At 39.5% G+C, this 14,664-nt stretch overlaps 1 protein-coding gene across 2 annotated transcripts; it reads right to left on the bottom strand.

Annotated features, from left to right (window-relative positions):
- Window positions 1-1,224: 1,224 nt before the first annotated feature.
- On the bottom strand, window positions 1,225-12,273 carry ccndbp1 (cyclin D-type binding-protein 1). 2 transcript variants are annotated; one of them, XR_003984363.1, is made up of 12 exons: window positions 12,111-12,273; window positions 10,064-10,123; window positions 9,816-9,895; window positions 9,594-9,675; window positions 9,017-9,113; window positions 8,793-8,866; window positions 8,251-8,327; window positions 7,915-8,174; window positions 6,960-7,020; window positions 4,224-4,270; window positions 2,187-2,391; window positions 1,225-2,140 (listed from the first exon to the last, which is right to left on the bottom strand). XR_003984363.1 is itself a non-coding variant. In XM_030420262.1 (11 exons), exons 1-11 carry the CDS (start codon window positions 12,196-12,198, stop codon window positions 2,286-2,288), a joined length of 1,032 nt encoding a protein of 343 aa, XP_030276122.1. In that variant the 5' UTR covers window positions 12,199-12,273; the 3' UTR covers window positions 1,225-2,285. The 2 variants fall into 2 exon arrangements, 1 of the variants encoding a protein (XP_030276122.1); XM_030420262.1 differs by having other exon boundaries at window positions 1,225-2,391.
- Window positions 12,274-14,664: the final 2,391 nt, after the last annotated feature.

Here is a 14,664-nt window from a genome sequence, read left to right as displayed (position 1 = left end):
GACTCGGCACTGAGCTGAAAGGTTGCGGCAGCTTATTGGCGACTTTTAAAGATGCTTTGTTTTTAATAACCCGACTGGTTTGTTAGGTGTGGAATAATCATTAATTAACTGACAGCAGACAGGAGATCAGTTTGCAGCTTAGTGTGAAGTGGAGCAGAATGAATACACACTTAATCTTTTATCCATTTGACAAAGGCAGGTGTCCTGAGATGACCTGCTCTTTTAATCGCAACACCAGAGGCTGTTCCACCGGTACATTATTTAGTTGTGCAGTCGAACGCAGCGCAAGTTTTTTGTCTATTGTCATGGTTTTTAATTTAATTATACATTTTTCAAAGCGAGGTCATAGTTTGTGACGGTTTTATACACGATGACATCACATTCAGACGTGTTTCTGATACTTAAAATGGACTCAGTGGTGGAAATAACTAAGTAACTTTACTCCACACTTTGATGCATTTGTGCTTTTTCTGTTATTTTACACATTGTGCTTTTTACTTCACTACATTTATTCCGTAACTTCAGTGACTTTAAAGGAGTTTTATGTAATTTGGGGGGAATACAAACACTTTTCTTTGTTTTTATGACAGAACAAACAAACACAACTTCATTCTGTTTCACTTTGTTTGTATGTGGCGGACCCTGCCACCTTTCTAGCTTGACACAGTGTTCTGGGACCTTTTTTATCCCCTGAGAACTTTGTAAATATTAAAAGTCAGAGTTTCAATTTCTTCTCCAAGACGACACAGTGTCCCTTTGAGAGTTTACTCAATAAAGATTTTGATAAATCTACCAAGAACCAACATGAAGCCACCTTTACCTGTTTCAACAATTAAGTCATCGACACATTAATTCATCAATAATTATAATCAAATATAATATAATCTTCATGTCTCAGGTGTGTTTATAAGGGAACAAACCACAGATTGTCTGTCAACATTAGCTCCAAGTAGACTTTATGAAATGGTTTTAATCCTGGATTAGTCTGTTATTCTCATTCTAGACAGGCTTTTCACAATAAAAGGTATTCACGCTCATGAAACAACCCTGTGATGTTTCGTATTCACCTGTTGTGAAAACAGCCCATAAAGTCTTGCAACTGTCCAGGTGCAATAAAACATGTTTACGTGTTTATGCTGAATTGTATTTATTTTCATGTCTAACTCTAGATGCCTAGTTTCAATCCAGTAAATTCACTTTTCAAAATAAAAGACCGAACAGCTGTTTCCATTCGATATTATGAAAAATATCAAATATTTAATGATTTTTCCAGAGCTGATAACAGAAGTTGCTAAGGAGTGAGACATCCTTTTTATTTCTCATCTCTGATGAGTTGCACAGTATTGATCGATCAGCTGACAGCACAAACAACAGCAGCTATTCTAAATATCTTTTACTTCAGTCTCTCTCAAGTTTAGCTGCTTGAACAGAGAGAAAAGGAAAAGTTTTCGTGCTGCATCATCCTGAACTTCAACACATCGTCGCTCCAGCCAGGGGGTGAAAATCTAATATTTACTAAGCATCATTCAGCCGTAATGTTGTTTACTGTGCCTGTTTTTGTTCGTGCAGTTTATCTTTCTTCACATTCTGGTCGTTTGACAACATTCTCACATCAAATCAACACTAATAAGGTTAAAAATAATTTCATAATTCACTGAAAAGGCTTGAAATTCACATCTTGATCTTTGTCAATAGTATCTGAACAGGCAGAATATGAACAAAGTTGAATAACTCAATTGTGTGTCTTTTCCCTTTTTTTCTTTTCTCTCTGCTTCGAGGACCAACAATTCAAGAAGATTAAAGAGATTAGCTTGTGATATTTGTGCGATTGGAAAACAGGCAAAATGTGGACTAAAGGCTGAGTCACAGATTCTATTGAAAGACGGTTGATGGTTCAGCTTCATTCCAAGGTCATAAAACACTGACAACTTTGGGCCGGTGGCGTCGAAATGAGAGTCAGCGATCGACAGTGTTTCTCCAGAACTGACCGAGTTCACTTTCAAAGGCGGAATTACACAATGAAGCATCGTTCCACAGAGAGGTAACATAAGGAAACGAGTCCTTTCTTTTAATCCTCACAGGCTTGTAAAAACAAATACTTCCCTCTTATACTGCATGTATCACACACACACACACACACTCGCACACACACACACACACACACACACACACACACACACACACACACACACACACACACACAGCTGTAGCCATTCAGTCCATGCATTGGCAGAGAAAACCACACAACAGACACACGTTGAGCTGTACACAAACACAGACACACACTAGCTGTTGTGAATGAGATCTTTGGCTTTTTGCAGGTTGTGATCGACGGCTCCGTCCAAGAACTGAACCCAGGTCAGCTGGGATTCCCCGCACACGTGACTGGACCTGAACGGGAGGAGAAGAAGTGGAGGGGTTGTGAGAAAAGATATATGTGGGTTATATTCTTCTTGTTAATCTAGTCTAACTGTAACACCTCCTTCTTCTGATCCGATCGGATCTGGTGATACGAAGACTTGCCAGGTTTACAGAGCAACACCCACGCTTCTCTCAAACCTCCCCACACACACCCAACATTTTTTTGGCTTTTCCCACCTTCGCTAATGATACCAGGTAATTTTAGTCAGCATTTCTTCATAGTTCAACCTTTGAACCACCTACTAAAAAAATGTCGTTTGACTCCTTTCCCATCACCAGGAGGCAAAATTTGCAAATTTTCTGGGGTTAGTTTTTCCCCCCTTGTGTGTGACCTTTGTCATCACGGATGCTCCAGAAAAAACAGAGAACTATAGCATGTACCATATCGTGTGCATGAGACCAGCTTAGCGAGCTGCACTGGGTGATGGTGAGGCTGCAAATCAACGGTTTCGTGAACACCTGCTTATGGCCGCTCGACATTCTCTCCTGCACTGAACCAGAAATACTGCAAAATTGCAGAGCTGGTGTTCTTAGAAACTATAGTCCTCAATGTCTGTCGGCTGAAGCGCTGCATGCATGCCCATACATCACCCCAACTGACCTGAAGTAACCTCCCAGATGACAGCTCTGCTTACATTTTCTCTTCAAAATAAAAGGCTGAAGATGCTTTCACAGCTGTTTGATATTCAATATGAAAAATATTGCATACGACAGTATTTGAAGTTATGGAACACCAACCAAGTCTGTCATACACTTCATCAGACTACATCTAGTGATTTTTGTTAAAGGTGGCTTTTTGATGGCGGTTTTATATTTGGATCCATTTACTGCAGTGTATTGTTGACGTGCGGTCGTTTCTGAGGATGCTAAAACTACATTAGCTAGCGGTCTGCAAACTTTATCTCTAGAGAGGGAGTCTAACACAGTTTCACAGTGTGTTAGACCATGGATTAAACTTACACCGGAATATCCCTTTAAGTCTTATTTTTTAAAGACATCACAGATAACAGAAGTTGCTAAGGAGTGAGACATGTCGGTTATATCTCATCTTGCACAGGCAACTATTTTAAATATCTTTAACTTCAGTCTCTCTTTAGCTGCTGAAAAAGTATTTATGCGGCATCGTCCTGACCTTAAACACATTGTCGCTCCTGCTTGGGGGGTGAAATTTACGTGTTTACTCAGTTTATTATTCTCCACATTCTGGATGTTTGACAATATTCTCGCATCACATTAACCATAATAAGGTAAAACTAATTTCATAATTCATCTTAATAATTCCAATCTTTGTGAATAATATCTCAACTTTTCTTTCTGCTTCAAGGACCAACACTTTTAAAGAGATTAGCTTGTGATTTTTGTGTGATTGGCAAACAGACAACTGTCGTATAAAAAGGTTGAGTCACAGATTTTAGTGAAAGACAGTTGATGGTTCAGCTTCATCCCGAGGTCATCAAACACCGACGCTTTGGGCCAATCATCTATTTTTCCCCAGAATTTACTGCGTAGTTTATCCCAAACGCCAGCACATCAACACCAGGGACATGTGCATTTTGGTGATTAACGTGTGCCGGGTGTTGTGTTTTAATCCCAGCCCACTGAAGCCGGAGCAGATAAACATCCGTGACCACACTGCAGAGTCATCTGAAGTGGGAGTAAACGCAGATTTGACATTTCAGCCGGTGCTTGTGGGATTTTTTTGCAGCGTGAACGAGGTATTCAGAGTACAGTTCCACGAATTCTGTTGATGCCTTTCATACAAGTTGAACCATCATAAATAAATCTTCTCATGTGAATCTTACCTGATGATCGACAGAACTTTCTTTAACAGCGTTGCCAATTTAGAAGCCTGTGGAAAAAAACAAACATTTATTGGTATGTTGTATTTTAATTCTCCATCGTATGTTTGGCAAAATGTTATGTCGGACAGCCAGTTCTGTTTTGAAATGTCAAAGGGTGCAGTGAGCGCCTTGAGCTTCCCTTAAGGTGCTCATCCTGGATTACACATTGAAACAACAGATTGTGTTGATTCTTGCAGGCAGGGGCATGTAAATGATCACAGGAACAGCTGGCACAATCTCTTAATATTTGTACTGAAGCGACACAACCAGCCGAAACTGGACCTATTCTGACTGAACCAGACTCATGGCTCGCTCTCAACAAAATATACGCTTCAACAGCCGCTGGGTTTCTGTTTCTTAAAGACACAAAGAACAAAAAGAGTTGCTGCTGCTCCTAATCAACACATAACTAGATTAGGGTTTTAACCTTAAGATCCAGCAGCAGTGTGACCAGTTTTTATAAGTTCCTAAATGAAAACGGTTGACCGCTAATTCTGTGGAAGATCCCGAGTAACGTGAGCACGGTTTCTAGAAAGTGCTGCTGCTGTCCAGAAGATGTTCAGGTCATAAATGATAACATGATTTGACAATTGATCAATTATCTGTGCGTCCCTTAAACATCCGCATCTGTGTCAGCAGCTGGACTTACAGAACGAGTGCAGGTAGCATACACTGCTCTGTGTGAGCTCTGAACGAGTGGTTTTTCTTTAAGACAGGAGCTGCGCAGTGGAAGGTATTTACTTACCTTGATGACATGCTGGAGTTTACACTTGACCTGAGTTTAAGGTAACTGTTGCCTCGAGCTCTTCATCTAACCAGCTGACTGCAGATTCTGAGTCTTTGCCTTTCTTCACTGCCATTTCCTTCTCTTGAAAATCTGATCCACCAAATGTTTCTCACAGCAGAGAAACAACTAACACACGCTCAATTTAGCCTGAACTACAAGCTCAACTAATGAAAGATCACATACACTGAAAAAAGTGTAACATGCAGTTGTTCATTCAAACTAATAACTGCCATTTGAAACAAGATAAAATTATTGATTTGATTGTGAAACTCATTTTTTTTGCATTTAGAGACATCAAGTTTGATTTGTACTGAACTAAATATATGTCCAAAGGACCCAAAACAAAATTTTTGATTTCTCTCAAATTATTATTTTTTCTTCATGACCTGCAGGTAATGCGCATCCGCATTGCACACTGCACAGTCAGAGCACATGTTAAGTCCAGTAGCTCCATCTCGGCATGCTGGCCAGATGCACCATTTGACATCGTGGATTTTGTCCAAAAACAAACGTAAGTAGCAAAGCAGTTGCTGATAATTAAAGTTTTAGTGTTTTGTGTTGTCAAAATTGCAAAGAATAGCCCAATTTAAGTACTGGGGCATAGCTTGCATGATTGCAGCTGGCATTAGCTGGCTCGCTACTTGGCAGTAGCAGGCTAGCTAGCTAGCATTTACCAGAAACGTTATGACCATGAAAAATAATACATTTATTTTCTAACCCTTTACAGGTATCGGTAACGTGAGCTAGCCAAAAGCCATCGCTAGTCCAATTGGGCTACGTTCAGGGCAAAACATTCAGACTGGGCCCGTCCTCTCGGGCTCAATTGTGTAGCCTCCTGCCCCTGACAGCAACAGTTGTCAGGACCGTAAGTTAAAGGAAAGGGAATATGTTGCATATGGTTCATATATGTTAAAGATTAATAAATACATTTAACGTTATCTGTTGGCCTTGTGTCTTTTTTAAAGAGTTTATAAGGTGGGAAACAAATTATTTTTGAAGTTCAGTCAAATAAAATTTGACAAATATAGTTTGGATATATGTAAATTAACTAAGTGGTGTCAATGCAAAAAATTCAAGTTAATTTAGTTAAAAGTGAATACATTAGGTTGGTTCAATTTCAATTTATTAGTTTGGTTAAATAACTAAAATGTTAAGAAATTAATTTGGATCAAGGCAAAGAATTTAGGTTGAGTCAAGTATTATTGTTTACATCAACATAAGATAATCAGGTCATAAGAAGTTACTAAATTTAGTTTCTGTGAAGTCAAATATTTTAGATGTGATATCTGGACATCATCTTTTTTTAGTTTGAGCAAGGTTATACTTTTTTCAGTGAACTAAGTCTGCTGCAGGAGATGGAAGTCCCTTTGACTTAACACACATACACACATTAAATTGGGTTTAATCTTGAACACCAGGAGGACAAACTTGTTTTTAAGATTCGAATGCGGAACTTACTCAGGTCTTTCTGTTCCAGCACGTTCATTCATACTTGTTTATTGTTTTACTGTTTTTATGCTGACTTGCCAAAACTATTTCCTCATGTGGGGCAATTCAGATCTTAACTGAGTGTTGAAATGTTTGTGTGAAAGTGTGACTCCTCGGTACACTTGTCACAATACGCCACCACATTTTTGCGCAACTGCAGGAAATGCAGGCCTGAGAACAGCAAGACATTCACCTGTGCACACCTTGATCTTGAACAATTCTGAATTGAAGATGTTATCAGAGATACAAAGGAACAGACTAACAGATTGCATCAAGTACAACAACACATTCAGGAAATGTTCAGATGATCTACAGATGATATCGCTACATTAAGTGGATGTCAGAGCAACTACGAAACGTGTTTAAACTTTGAACTTCTGTGTTTGATTAGTAATAATAGAACGAGTGTGTTTGCGTCTTACGTTGCTCTCTACTCCGCTGTAGTCCATCGGAGGGTAGAGGCAGAGAGCCAGGTCGTCAACACTGAGGAGGAAAGACAAGCAAGAGGCAGATCATTGATAACGTAAATGCTCCATTATCGGGCTGATAATTTATCCTTATGAAACATATCGTGCATCCCTAATTTTAATACAAAAATTAAGCAAAGGAGGGTCAAAATGGTGCATTAAGTTTTTGATGCATGCCTGATGTATTCTTTCAACAGTCACAAACAGCAGGAACAACCGTTGATAACAAGGTGTGAAGGGAAGTGACCGTTCCTGCACATTATCTGCACTTCAATGTAACATTTAGCAGGTTCATAAAGCTTTCATCTTTAAAATTCAAGCACTTTCAAGGAACCTAAATCAAAAAATGTCAGACTCTCAAACCTCCATCGTCACATCTAAACTGTAATTATGAATGCCACCACGGTAAATAAATATTTTCCTTTTTTCTTTATACAGACAGCAATCAGTGTGTTCAAATAACCTTTGATTGTATGTTTTGATCACATTTTTTAAATGCTTGCTAATCATTATTGCCAAGAGACAACACTGTTGTTTCATCAGAATAGAAAATATTTGATTGACAGTGCGACTGTGGAGATGAAACCAGATTACATTTTTTTTTAAGTCAAGTATCAAGTATATTTTTAATGCAAATTCAAGCATCATCCCTGTACGTGAAGATATAATAGTTAAAATTCAGCATCATTAAAAGTGTACAAACCCTGATTTAAACTATGTTAGCGCATCATGACTTGTTTGAGGCGGTTGCACATTTGGTTTTTAGTGTGCATTTGACATCTTTTCAGTCTTGACAAGCTAAAACAACAGTAATGTGTGTGTGTGTGTGTGTGTGTGTGTGTGTGTGTGTCTCTGTGCTCTTCTGTGTGTCTGTGTGTGCGTGCGTGCGTGTGCGTGCGTGTGCTCCTACCAGGGGCTGATCTCTTTGGTGATGTCAGCGAGGTCGTCCAGCTGAGCCAGGTTCTGAGACGTGCTGACGTCGCCGTTGGCTTTGACGGCTGACGTCAGCTTCCTCAGACACGCTGCCGACGCTTTCATCAGCCCCTGGCACGGACCAATCACGCTCCGGTCCTTCTCTGACCAATAAGTGTCCTGGTTGCCTCGAGGCTCGTCCCCTCCCTGGTCGTCATCGAGGACGTCACTGTACGGGTCATCGGCCTCGGCTAACGCCTGAGCGGAGGGTGAAATACTCAGTTTACCTGTCGAGGTTCACGGTGTGTCTGCGATTGTGTCTTTGTGTGTGTACCTGTTCTATTTCCTCTATGGCGTCTTTCACAACTCCAATCTGAGCGGACAGAACCACCAGAACTGCTGCCTTATTATCTGTGGAACAAACACACAAGTGTGCCATCAATAAACTAATAGATTGAAATATTCACCAACTTCAAGATGAAGGCACAGATGTATAATTTATATATAAAAGCAAAATATACTGAAACAGATTTTCTTTCTCATTCATCAAAATCTTGATTTACTGGAGATGCAGTCCCACATTTATATAAAGAAATATGACCTTAACTTATCCTAAAGATGGACTTGCAGCAGAGAGTACATTTTCCCAGTCACACATGGACTAATTATTAAATGTGGACATTTTGACAGGCAGTTTTCATAAAATAAGGTTTCAAATTTACGAACAGAAAAGTAGAGTCGGACTTTCAGTACAACATCACCACCTGCAGGCTGCCAGTAAAACTACTGACAGCAGTCACTGAATGCTTACACCTCTTCTACTTCTTTTAAATTAAGGGGTTAGGGTTATGATTTATTCCTGTCGAGTCTACTGACCTTGTGGCAACTGGGCAAACTGGTCACAGGCCGACCACACGCCTCCTGTTGATGTCAACTGCTCCTGGGACAGACTAGAGGTGAAGAGAGGACGAGGACGAGGACAAGAGAAGGAAAGAAATTGTATATTTCTGTTGATCTGTGTCAAACACGCCACTTTAAATCTATTTGAATTCGTTATTGTAAAGGATTACAACATGACTCGGGCGGGATTAATCTCGTACCTCTGTAGCGGTGAGCTCAGAATGACCTCAACCAGCTGTGCGACTCCCTCCAGAACCTCGACCGTGGCGTCTCTGACCTGTCGCCTCAGACTGACACCTGAGACAAACACAGAAGAGACGACAGAAAGCTGAAGTCATGATTCTGAAAGAGATCTACATCATTCGATCTAATTAATTAGATAGATAGATAGATAGATAGATAGATAGATAGATAGATAGATAAATACTTTATTTATCCCGAGGGAAATTCAGTTTTTTTTTTTTTTTCTTTTAGATAGATAAGATATCATAGATAATTAAGTCCAGTCCAAGTTTTACTGAGGAGAAAGAATAGTAAAAGAAACTACTTATCTTTAATCTGAAACATCTGATTCATAATTAAAATAAACAGATGAATATACTTTGATCATCGCTGCGCAGCCATCCTCACGAAAACAAGACGTAGCCTAGCTTACACCGTGAATATGAAGCACATCCTTACGTCCTTTGAGCTTTATCCAACTGGTTCAAGCTGTAGCGAACGCACAGCCCAAATCTGATAACTTTAAGTTATCATTAAGTTACCATCCTTTCTTACCTTGGCTCTTAGGCAGCCAGTAATACACTGTAGACAGAGTCAGGACACTCTTGAGGATGGAGTCTGCTAACTTCTCTCCGTCCTGCAGGGAAGACGGAGCAAACAGAGACAGAAAACACAGATATATGCCAGGTATTAAAATAGAACAATGTGTGATAATGCATTAATATGGACTGTAGATTCTTGTGTAAGATAAACAAAGCAGCAAAGTTATAATCTGACCTGTTGTGATGGCAGCGGGGGTTTGGAGAAGGCCAGGCTGAGTTTTGTGGCTTCCTGGGACACTGCCTTCACGGCCTGGTCTGAGGACAGTGACAGGAGTTATATCACATCAAAAAAAGGTCCCAATAAATGTCTTCACGACGGTGATTCATTTCCATACAGGCTTGATGTGTTTCGACATGCAACAGGATGATGGTGGGGTAGTTTTTAATATAAAGGAGGAGGATGGTGATGAGAGCGATACTCACTCAGAGTGTCCCAGAAGTTGGAGATGTTGAACGCTCCGTCTGACTCATTGGCTTCTCCATCTGTGGTGGGAAATAAGCACCGAGGTAAATCTTCCCTCCTCCAGGTTATAATTTATGGACAAACATCATTCTCATACGCCGAAGTGAACGCCTGTTTATTTAATGACTGATTTTTAATTTTAATGTCCAAAATGTATGAAAAAAGAGCAAATTCACAATTTTTCAAACAGTCAATGAGTCAATCAACAGAAAAATACATGTGCAACAAATCTGATAATCAAATAATTGTTTCAGTTGTTTAATCGATCATAAATGCTTAATATTCTCTGGTTCCAGCCTCTCAGATGTGATGATTTGCTGCTCGTCTCTGCTTTAAAATAATTGAGAACAGAATAGATTTTGGATTTTGGACTGTTCGTAAAAAAACCAAGACATTAATGTCAACTCTGTTCTCAGAACTTGTTTTTTGACATTCTATAGACTCAACTATTAATTGTATGAAATACTTGAAACACTAAAAACAGGCTGCTCTGGGTGGCATTATGGTGATACATTTGAATAATTAAGGTATTTCTGTATTTCTGGCTGTATGATTAAACTGTGTTCATGGCACATTACTCTCTCTCTCTCTGTTATTCTTTTTAGGTTGTTTTCTTGTTGTCTCATTACATGCTGATGTTTTTATTGTCACAGTGTTTTTTTTTGTTTGTTTCCAACTTGTAAACCTTTCAGTAATTTTGGGTGCATTAGGTCATAGTGTGTAATTTTCTGCACTGATGTGGTGACATTACTTTATTTGTTTCGTGTACGGCAAAAATGATTAATTTATTTTAAATCAAAATTGCGATTTGAAACAACTGGATAAGCAAATAACATACCCACATTTAAATATGTGTGTCAATGGTTTTACAAATTAAGGCCGTCTTCTTTGTGTGACAGTGATGCTGACCAATCAGACATGGCCTGAGGTGACTGCGTATACGCTGACCAACAAAACCATGTTACTTTATTTAGCTTGATTGCAGAATACAGTATTTAGATTTCAGTGTCAGGCGTTGTTGACATGATTGTCCTTTTTTTCTTATTGGAATTTCCTTGTTATTTGTATTATTATTACTTTATCTATCTACCTTAAGTCACAACTCTTGTGATAATTGTGTATGATAGTTATATGTTCCATGCCAATTGTATATAATGATAATAAACACTTTCTGGCAGCAATACATATCTTTAAGTTAATTTCATTATAATAAAGATCAGTTGATATTTTGATGGTATATAAATGTGGTATTGCTCCATCACATGTATTAAATATATGACACGTTAATATTGAACTGAAGCTTGACTTTAAAAAAGAAAATAATCACTTCTTTTTCCCCTAAACCTCTCAGCCCCATTTTTATGTTGACAAAAACACATATTCCCACGTAGTTTTTAATCCATAAACATTTTCTCAAGAGGTTTTCCTGAAATTCCCTGGATACGCAACATATGACAATATCGTAATATAAAACAACAAATACTCTGACAGTGTATTTAATCAAAAACTAGTTTAAAGAGGTGATTATTTAGCTTTATGATCATTTTCAAGGCTCCACTTTGTGCTGTTGAACTTCATCTATTACACTGCGGCCTCTTATATTTTATATTTAGATCACTGACTTAATACTTTAAATAAAGGTATTTTAAGTAACTAACTACAACATGACTGTTGACAGAGCTAGATTAACTTAACAGCTGTGTGAAGGTGATAAACTGGCAGCAGAGTTTATCTACACCTGATAACTTGCTAACAGTTTAGCCAAACCGCTAAAAAATTAACACTAACTGTTACAGCATAAAATACATTAAAACTGTTTAGCGGATAACTCTGACAATGTCAAATTAAAAACCAAAAGTAAAAATCGTGTCAACAGACATAAAAATAACCGTTAATGCTAACGTTAGCATTAGCATATATAGCTTGACATAAGCTAGCGCTCGTGAAGCGGGTTTACAACGGCTAAATTTTCACGACGCGTCATGACGTCCGCTGCGCTGTGTTCACCTCTGACTCGGTCCCGGATACACTGGATGGAGTTCAGTAGATTTCGTAGAGGCACAGAAACGTTTCCAACACAGTTGTCGGCACTCATGTCACCAAAGTTCTCCAGACAGCCACGGCAGATAACGTGCGTGTTGTGGAACCAAAGAGGAGCCGGAAGTGGAGCAGGGGGGACAGTTATGAAGGAGGCACCGAAACTGCAGACGCACACGCACACGTTTTTAGTGACGTCATGTGGTGAGAATGAAGTACTGCAGGCAAAAACTGATAGAAACTCTGTTATTGTGTTGATTTTTACACGTGTAAAATGAAATTATGTGGTTTTAATGAAAAAACTTTTTTTTTTTTTATGTTAATGCAATTGTGAAATTATTTTGTTTTTCTGTTTCTGTACATGTACATTCTGTCTATCCTGGGAGACGGGTCCCTCCTCTGTGGCTCCTCCTGAGGTGATGTGATTGTGATTTTGGACGATATGAATACAATTGATTTAATTTATTATATTAAACGTTGTACTAAAACAGGAAATACAACTGTCTAAGGGGGCATTCACAATAAGCAATCTGTACTGTTTCATTTGCACGTTTGATCCCCGAAGTCCAGTTTGTTTAATAGATAGATAGAAAGATAGATAGATAGATAGATAGATAGATAGATAGATAGATAGATAGAACATAAGGTGCAGTATTTACGGTAAGAGGATTATTTGTGTGTTATGGAGTGAGCGTTATAAAGTCTGATGGCACCAGGAAGGAACTATTTCCTGTGCTGTTTAACTTATGTGAGCACAGTGTACCATGCGTATTACGTCGCTTTGCATAATCAAGAAATCCAGGTATGTGAGAGGGCCGTCTATGACTAAAACAACACAGAAAAGACACTAAAATGTCAGTAAAGTCACATTCTCTGTGTTGTTCTCCATCGTGTGCTGCGGTAACCGTGCTCAGTAACAAAGCAATAATTGTCTTTTCAAATATGCAATTTTACATATTTTACTCGAAATGTGTTGCTGCCAGTAGAGTAAGGTCCAAGGTCATTTTCGTTTGTTGTTCCTCCACACACTTCGCCTCTACAATAACTCAAATGAATATTCAGAAAAATAACTATAGGCCCCGACAACTCACAGTTTCACCAACCTCTTAAACAAGCAGGATGTCATTTCTGTCACTAGAGGTCTCTCAGTGAAAACAAAACAAGGGACTAAGTATCCTGGGATCATGGGAGAGGCTCTATTTATTGTTCAAATAACAACTGTGGCCAAAGACAATTTATCGATGTGATTCTGGAAGAAATTTGAGTCACAGTGGGTTGTTTTCACTCTGACTCTCTCCCGTGATGATGCAGAAATGTTATGATGTCATTGCAGGGTCTGTTCGCCAAAGACAGTTTGAGATTTTTCTCATATTTTCTCGCACGTGTCGATAAAATACTTTTCCACTCTTCACAAAGTCCCTCCTGCCTGAAACGTCAGGAGTAAAAGTGTTAAAAAAAAAAATGTCTCGACTTTCCGAAAAAAACGTCCTCGCTCTGAAGGTCCAGGAAAGTGGTCCTCGCCGAGATCAAAGACCAAGAGCACACACACACACACACACACACACACACACACACACACACACACACACACTCATCCGAAAATGAGCCCGTCTAGACTGAAGTGAACAAAATTAATGAACGTATTTTATATTGTCAAGCTGCAGTTTCTCCAAGGGCCCGTGTGTGTGTGTGTGTGTGTGTGTGTGTGCGTGTGTGTGTGTCAGTCTGCCCTCCCTCCCTCTCTTCTCTCTCTCCTTCAATCAGTGTGTTTCATGTCTCAGACGGCTTCTTCCTCCCCCCCCCTCTCTCAAACACTTGGAGGATTTAAAGGGGAGGAATAAAAAAAAAGCAAATCATTTTATCGCCTCTTTTCCTCCCTCTCTTCTGTCTCATTTCCTCCTTCGTCTCTCTCTTCCTCTGCTCCCTCCATCACTCTCCCTCTCAGGTGTGATCTGTGTGGGGAGTTTCTGTCTAGACAACCGATTATACCGAATAATGAGGGGAGAAGGAGGGGGAGGCGGGCGGGTGGAGGGGGGGATAGACGGAGCATGAAGTCAGGGAGGAGAGAGAGAGAGAGAGAGAGAGAGAGGGCGGAGGATGTGATGCGGAGGAAAGAAGAGGTGTAGCGTCAGACAGAGAGAGAAAGAGAGAGAGAGAGAGAGAGAGGAAGGAATGGGAGGCAGAGAGGAGGAAAAACAGGAGGAAATGCAATAAGCAAAGGGATTAGAGACGAGGGGAGAAAGGGAGGGAAAGGAAACATGGAATGAAAAGAGATGAAGGAAAGGAAAAGAATGAGAGGAGAGAAGAAGGAGATGGAAAGGAAACAAAAGAGGGGAAAACAAAAGAGGAGAGAAAGAGGTGAAATGAACAAGCATGAAGACAAGAAGGCAGATGAAAGATGAACAAAGGAAGAAAGAAAGAAAGAAAGAAAGAAAGAAAGAAAGAAAATCTAATGAATAAATGAGCAGAAAGGACGAAAGGGAACCAGCATGTCACACACATACGCACACACACACACACACAT

The sequence above is a fragment of the Sparus aurata genome, chromosome 6 (genome assembly GCF_900880675.1).
Source record: "Sparus aurata chromosome 6, fSpaAur1.1, whole genome shotgun sequence".
Taxonomy (NCBI): Eukaryota; Metazoa; Chordata; class Actinopteri; order Spariformes; family Sparidae; genus Sparus; species Sparus aurata.
This window is presented reverse-complemented; position numbering and strand designations above follow the sequence as displayed.

Coding starts and splice junctions, on each gene's coding strand:
- ccndbp1 (XM_030420262.1), bottom strand. CDS start 12,198: ATGAGTGCCGACAACTGTGTTGGAAACGTTTCTGTGCCTCTACGAAAT. Junction 7,021..7,914: donor ACCAAAGAGATCAGCCCCTG/GTAGGAGCACAC, acceptor TTTCCTCCTCAG/TGTTGACGACCTGGCTCTCT. Junction 4,271..6,959: donor ACAGCGGAGTAGAGAGCAAC/GTAAGACGCAAA, acceptor TTTTTTCCACAG/GCTTCTAAATTGGCAACGCT.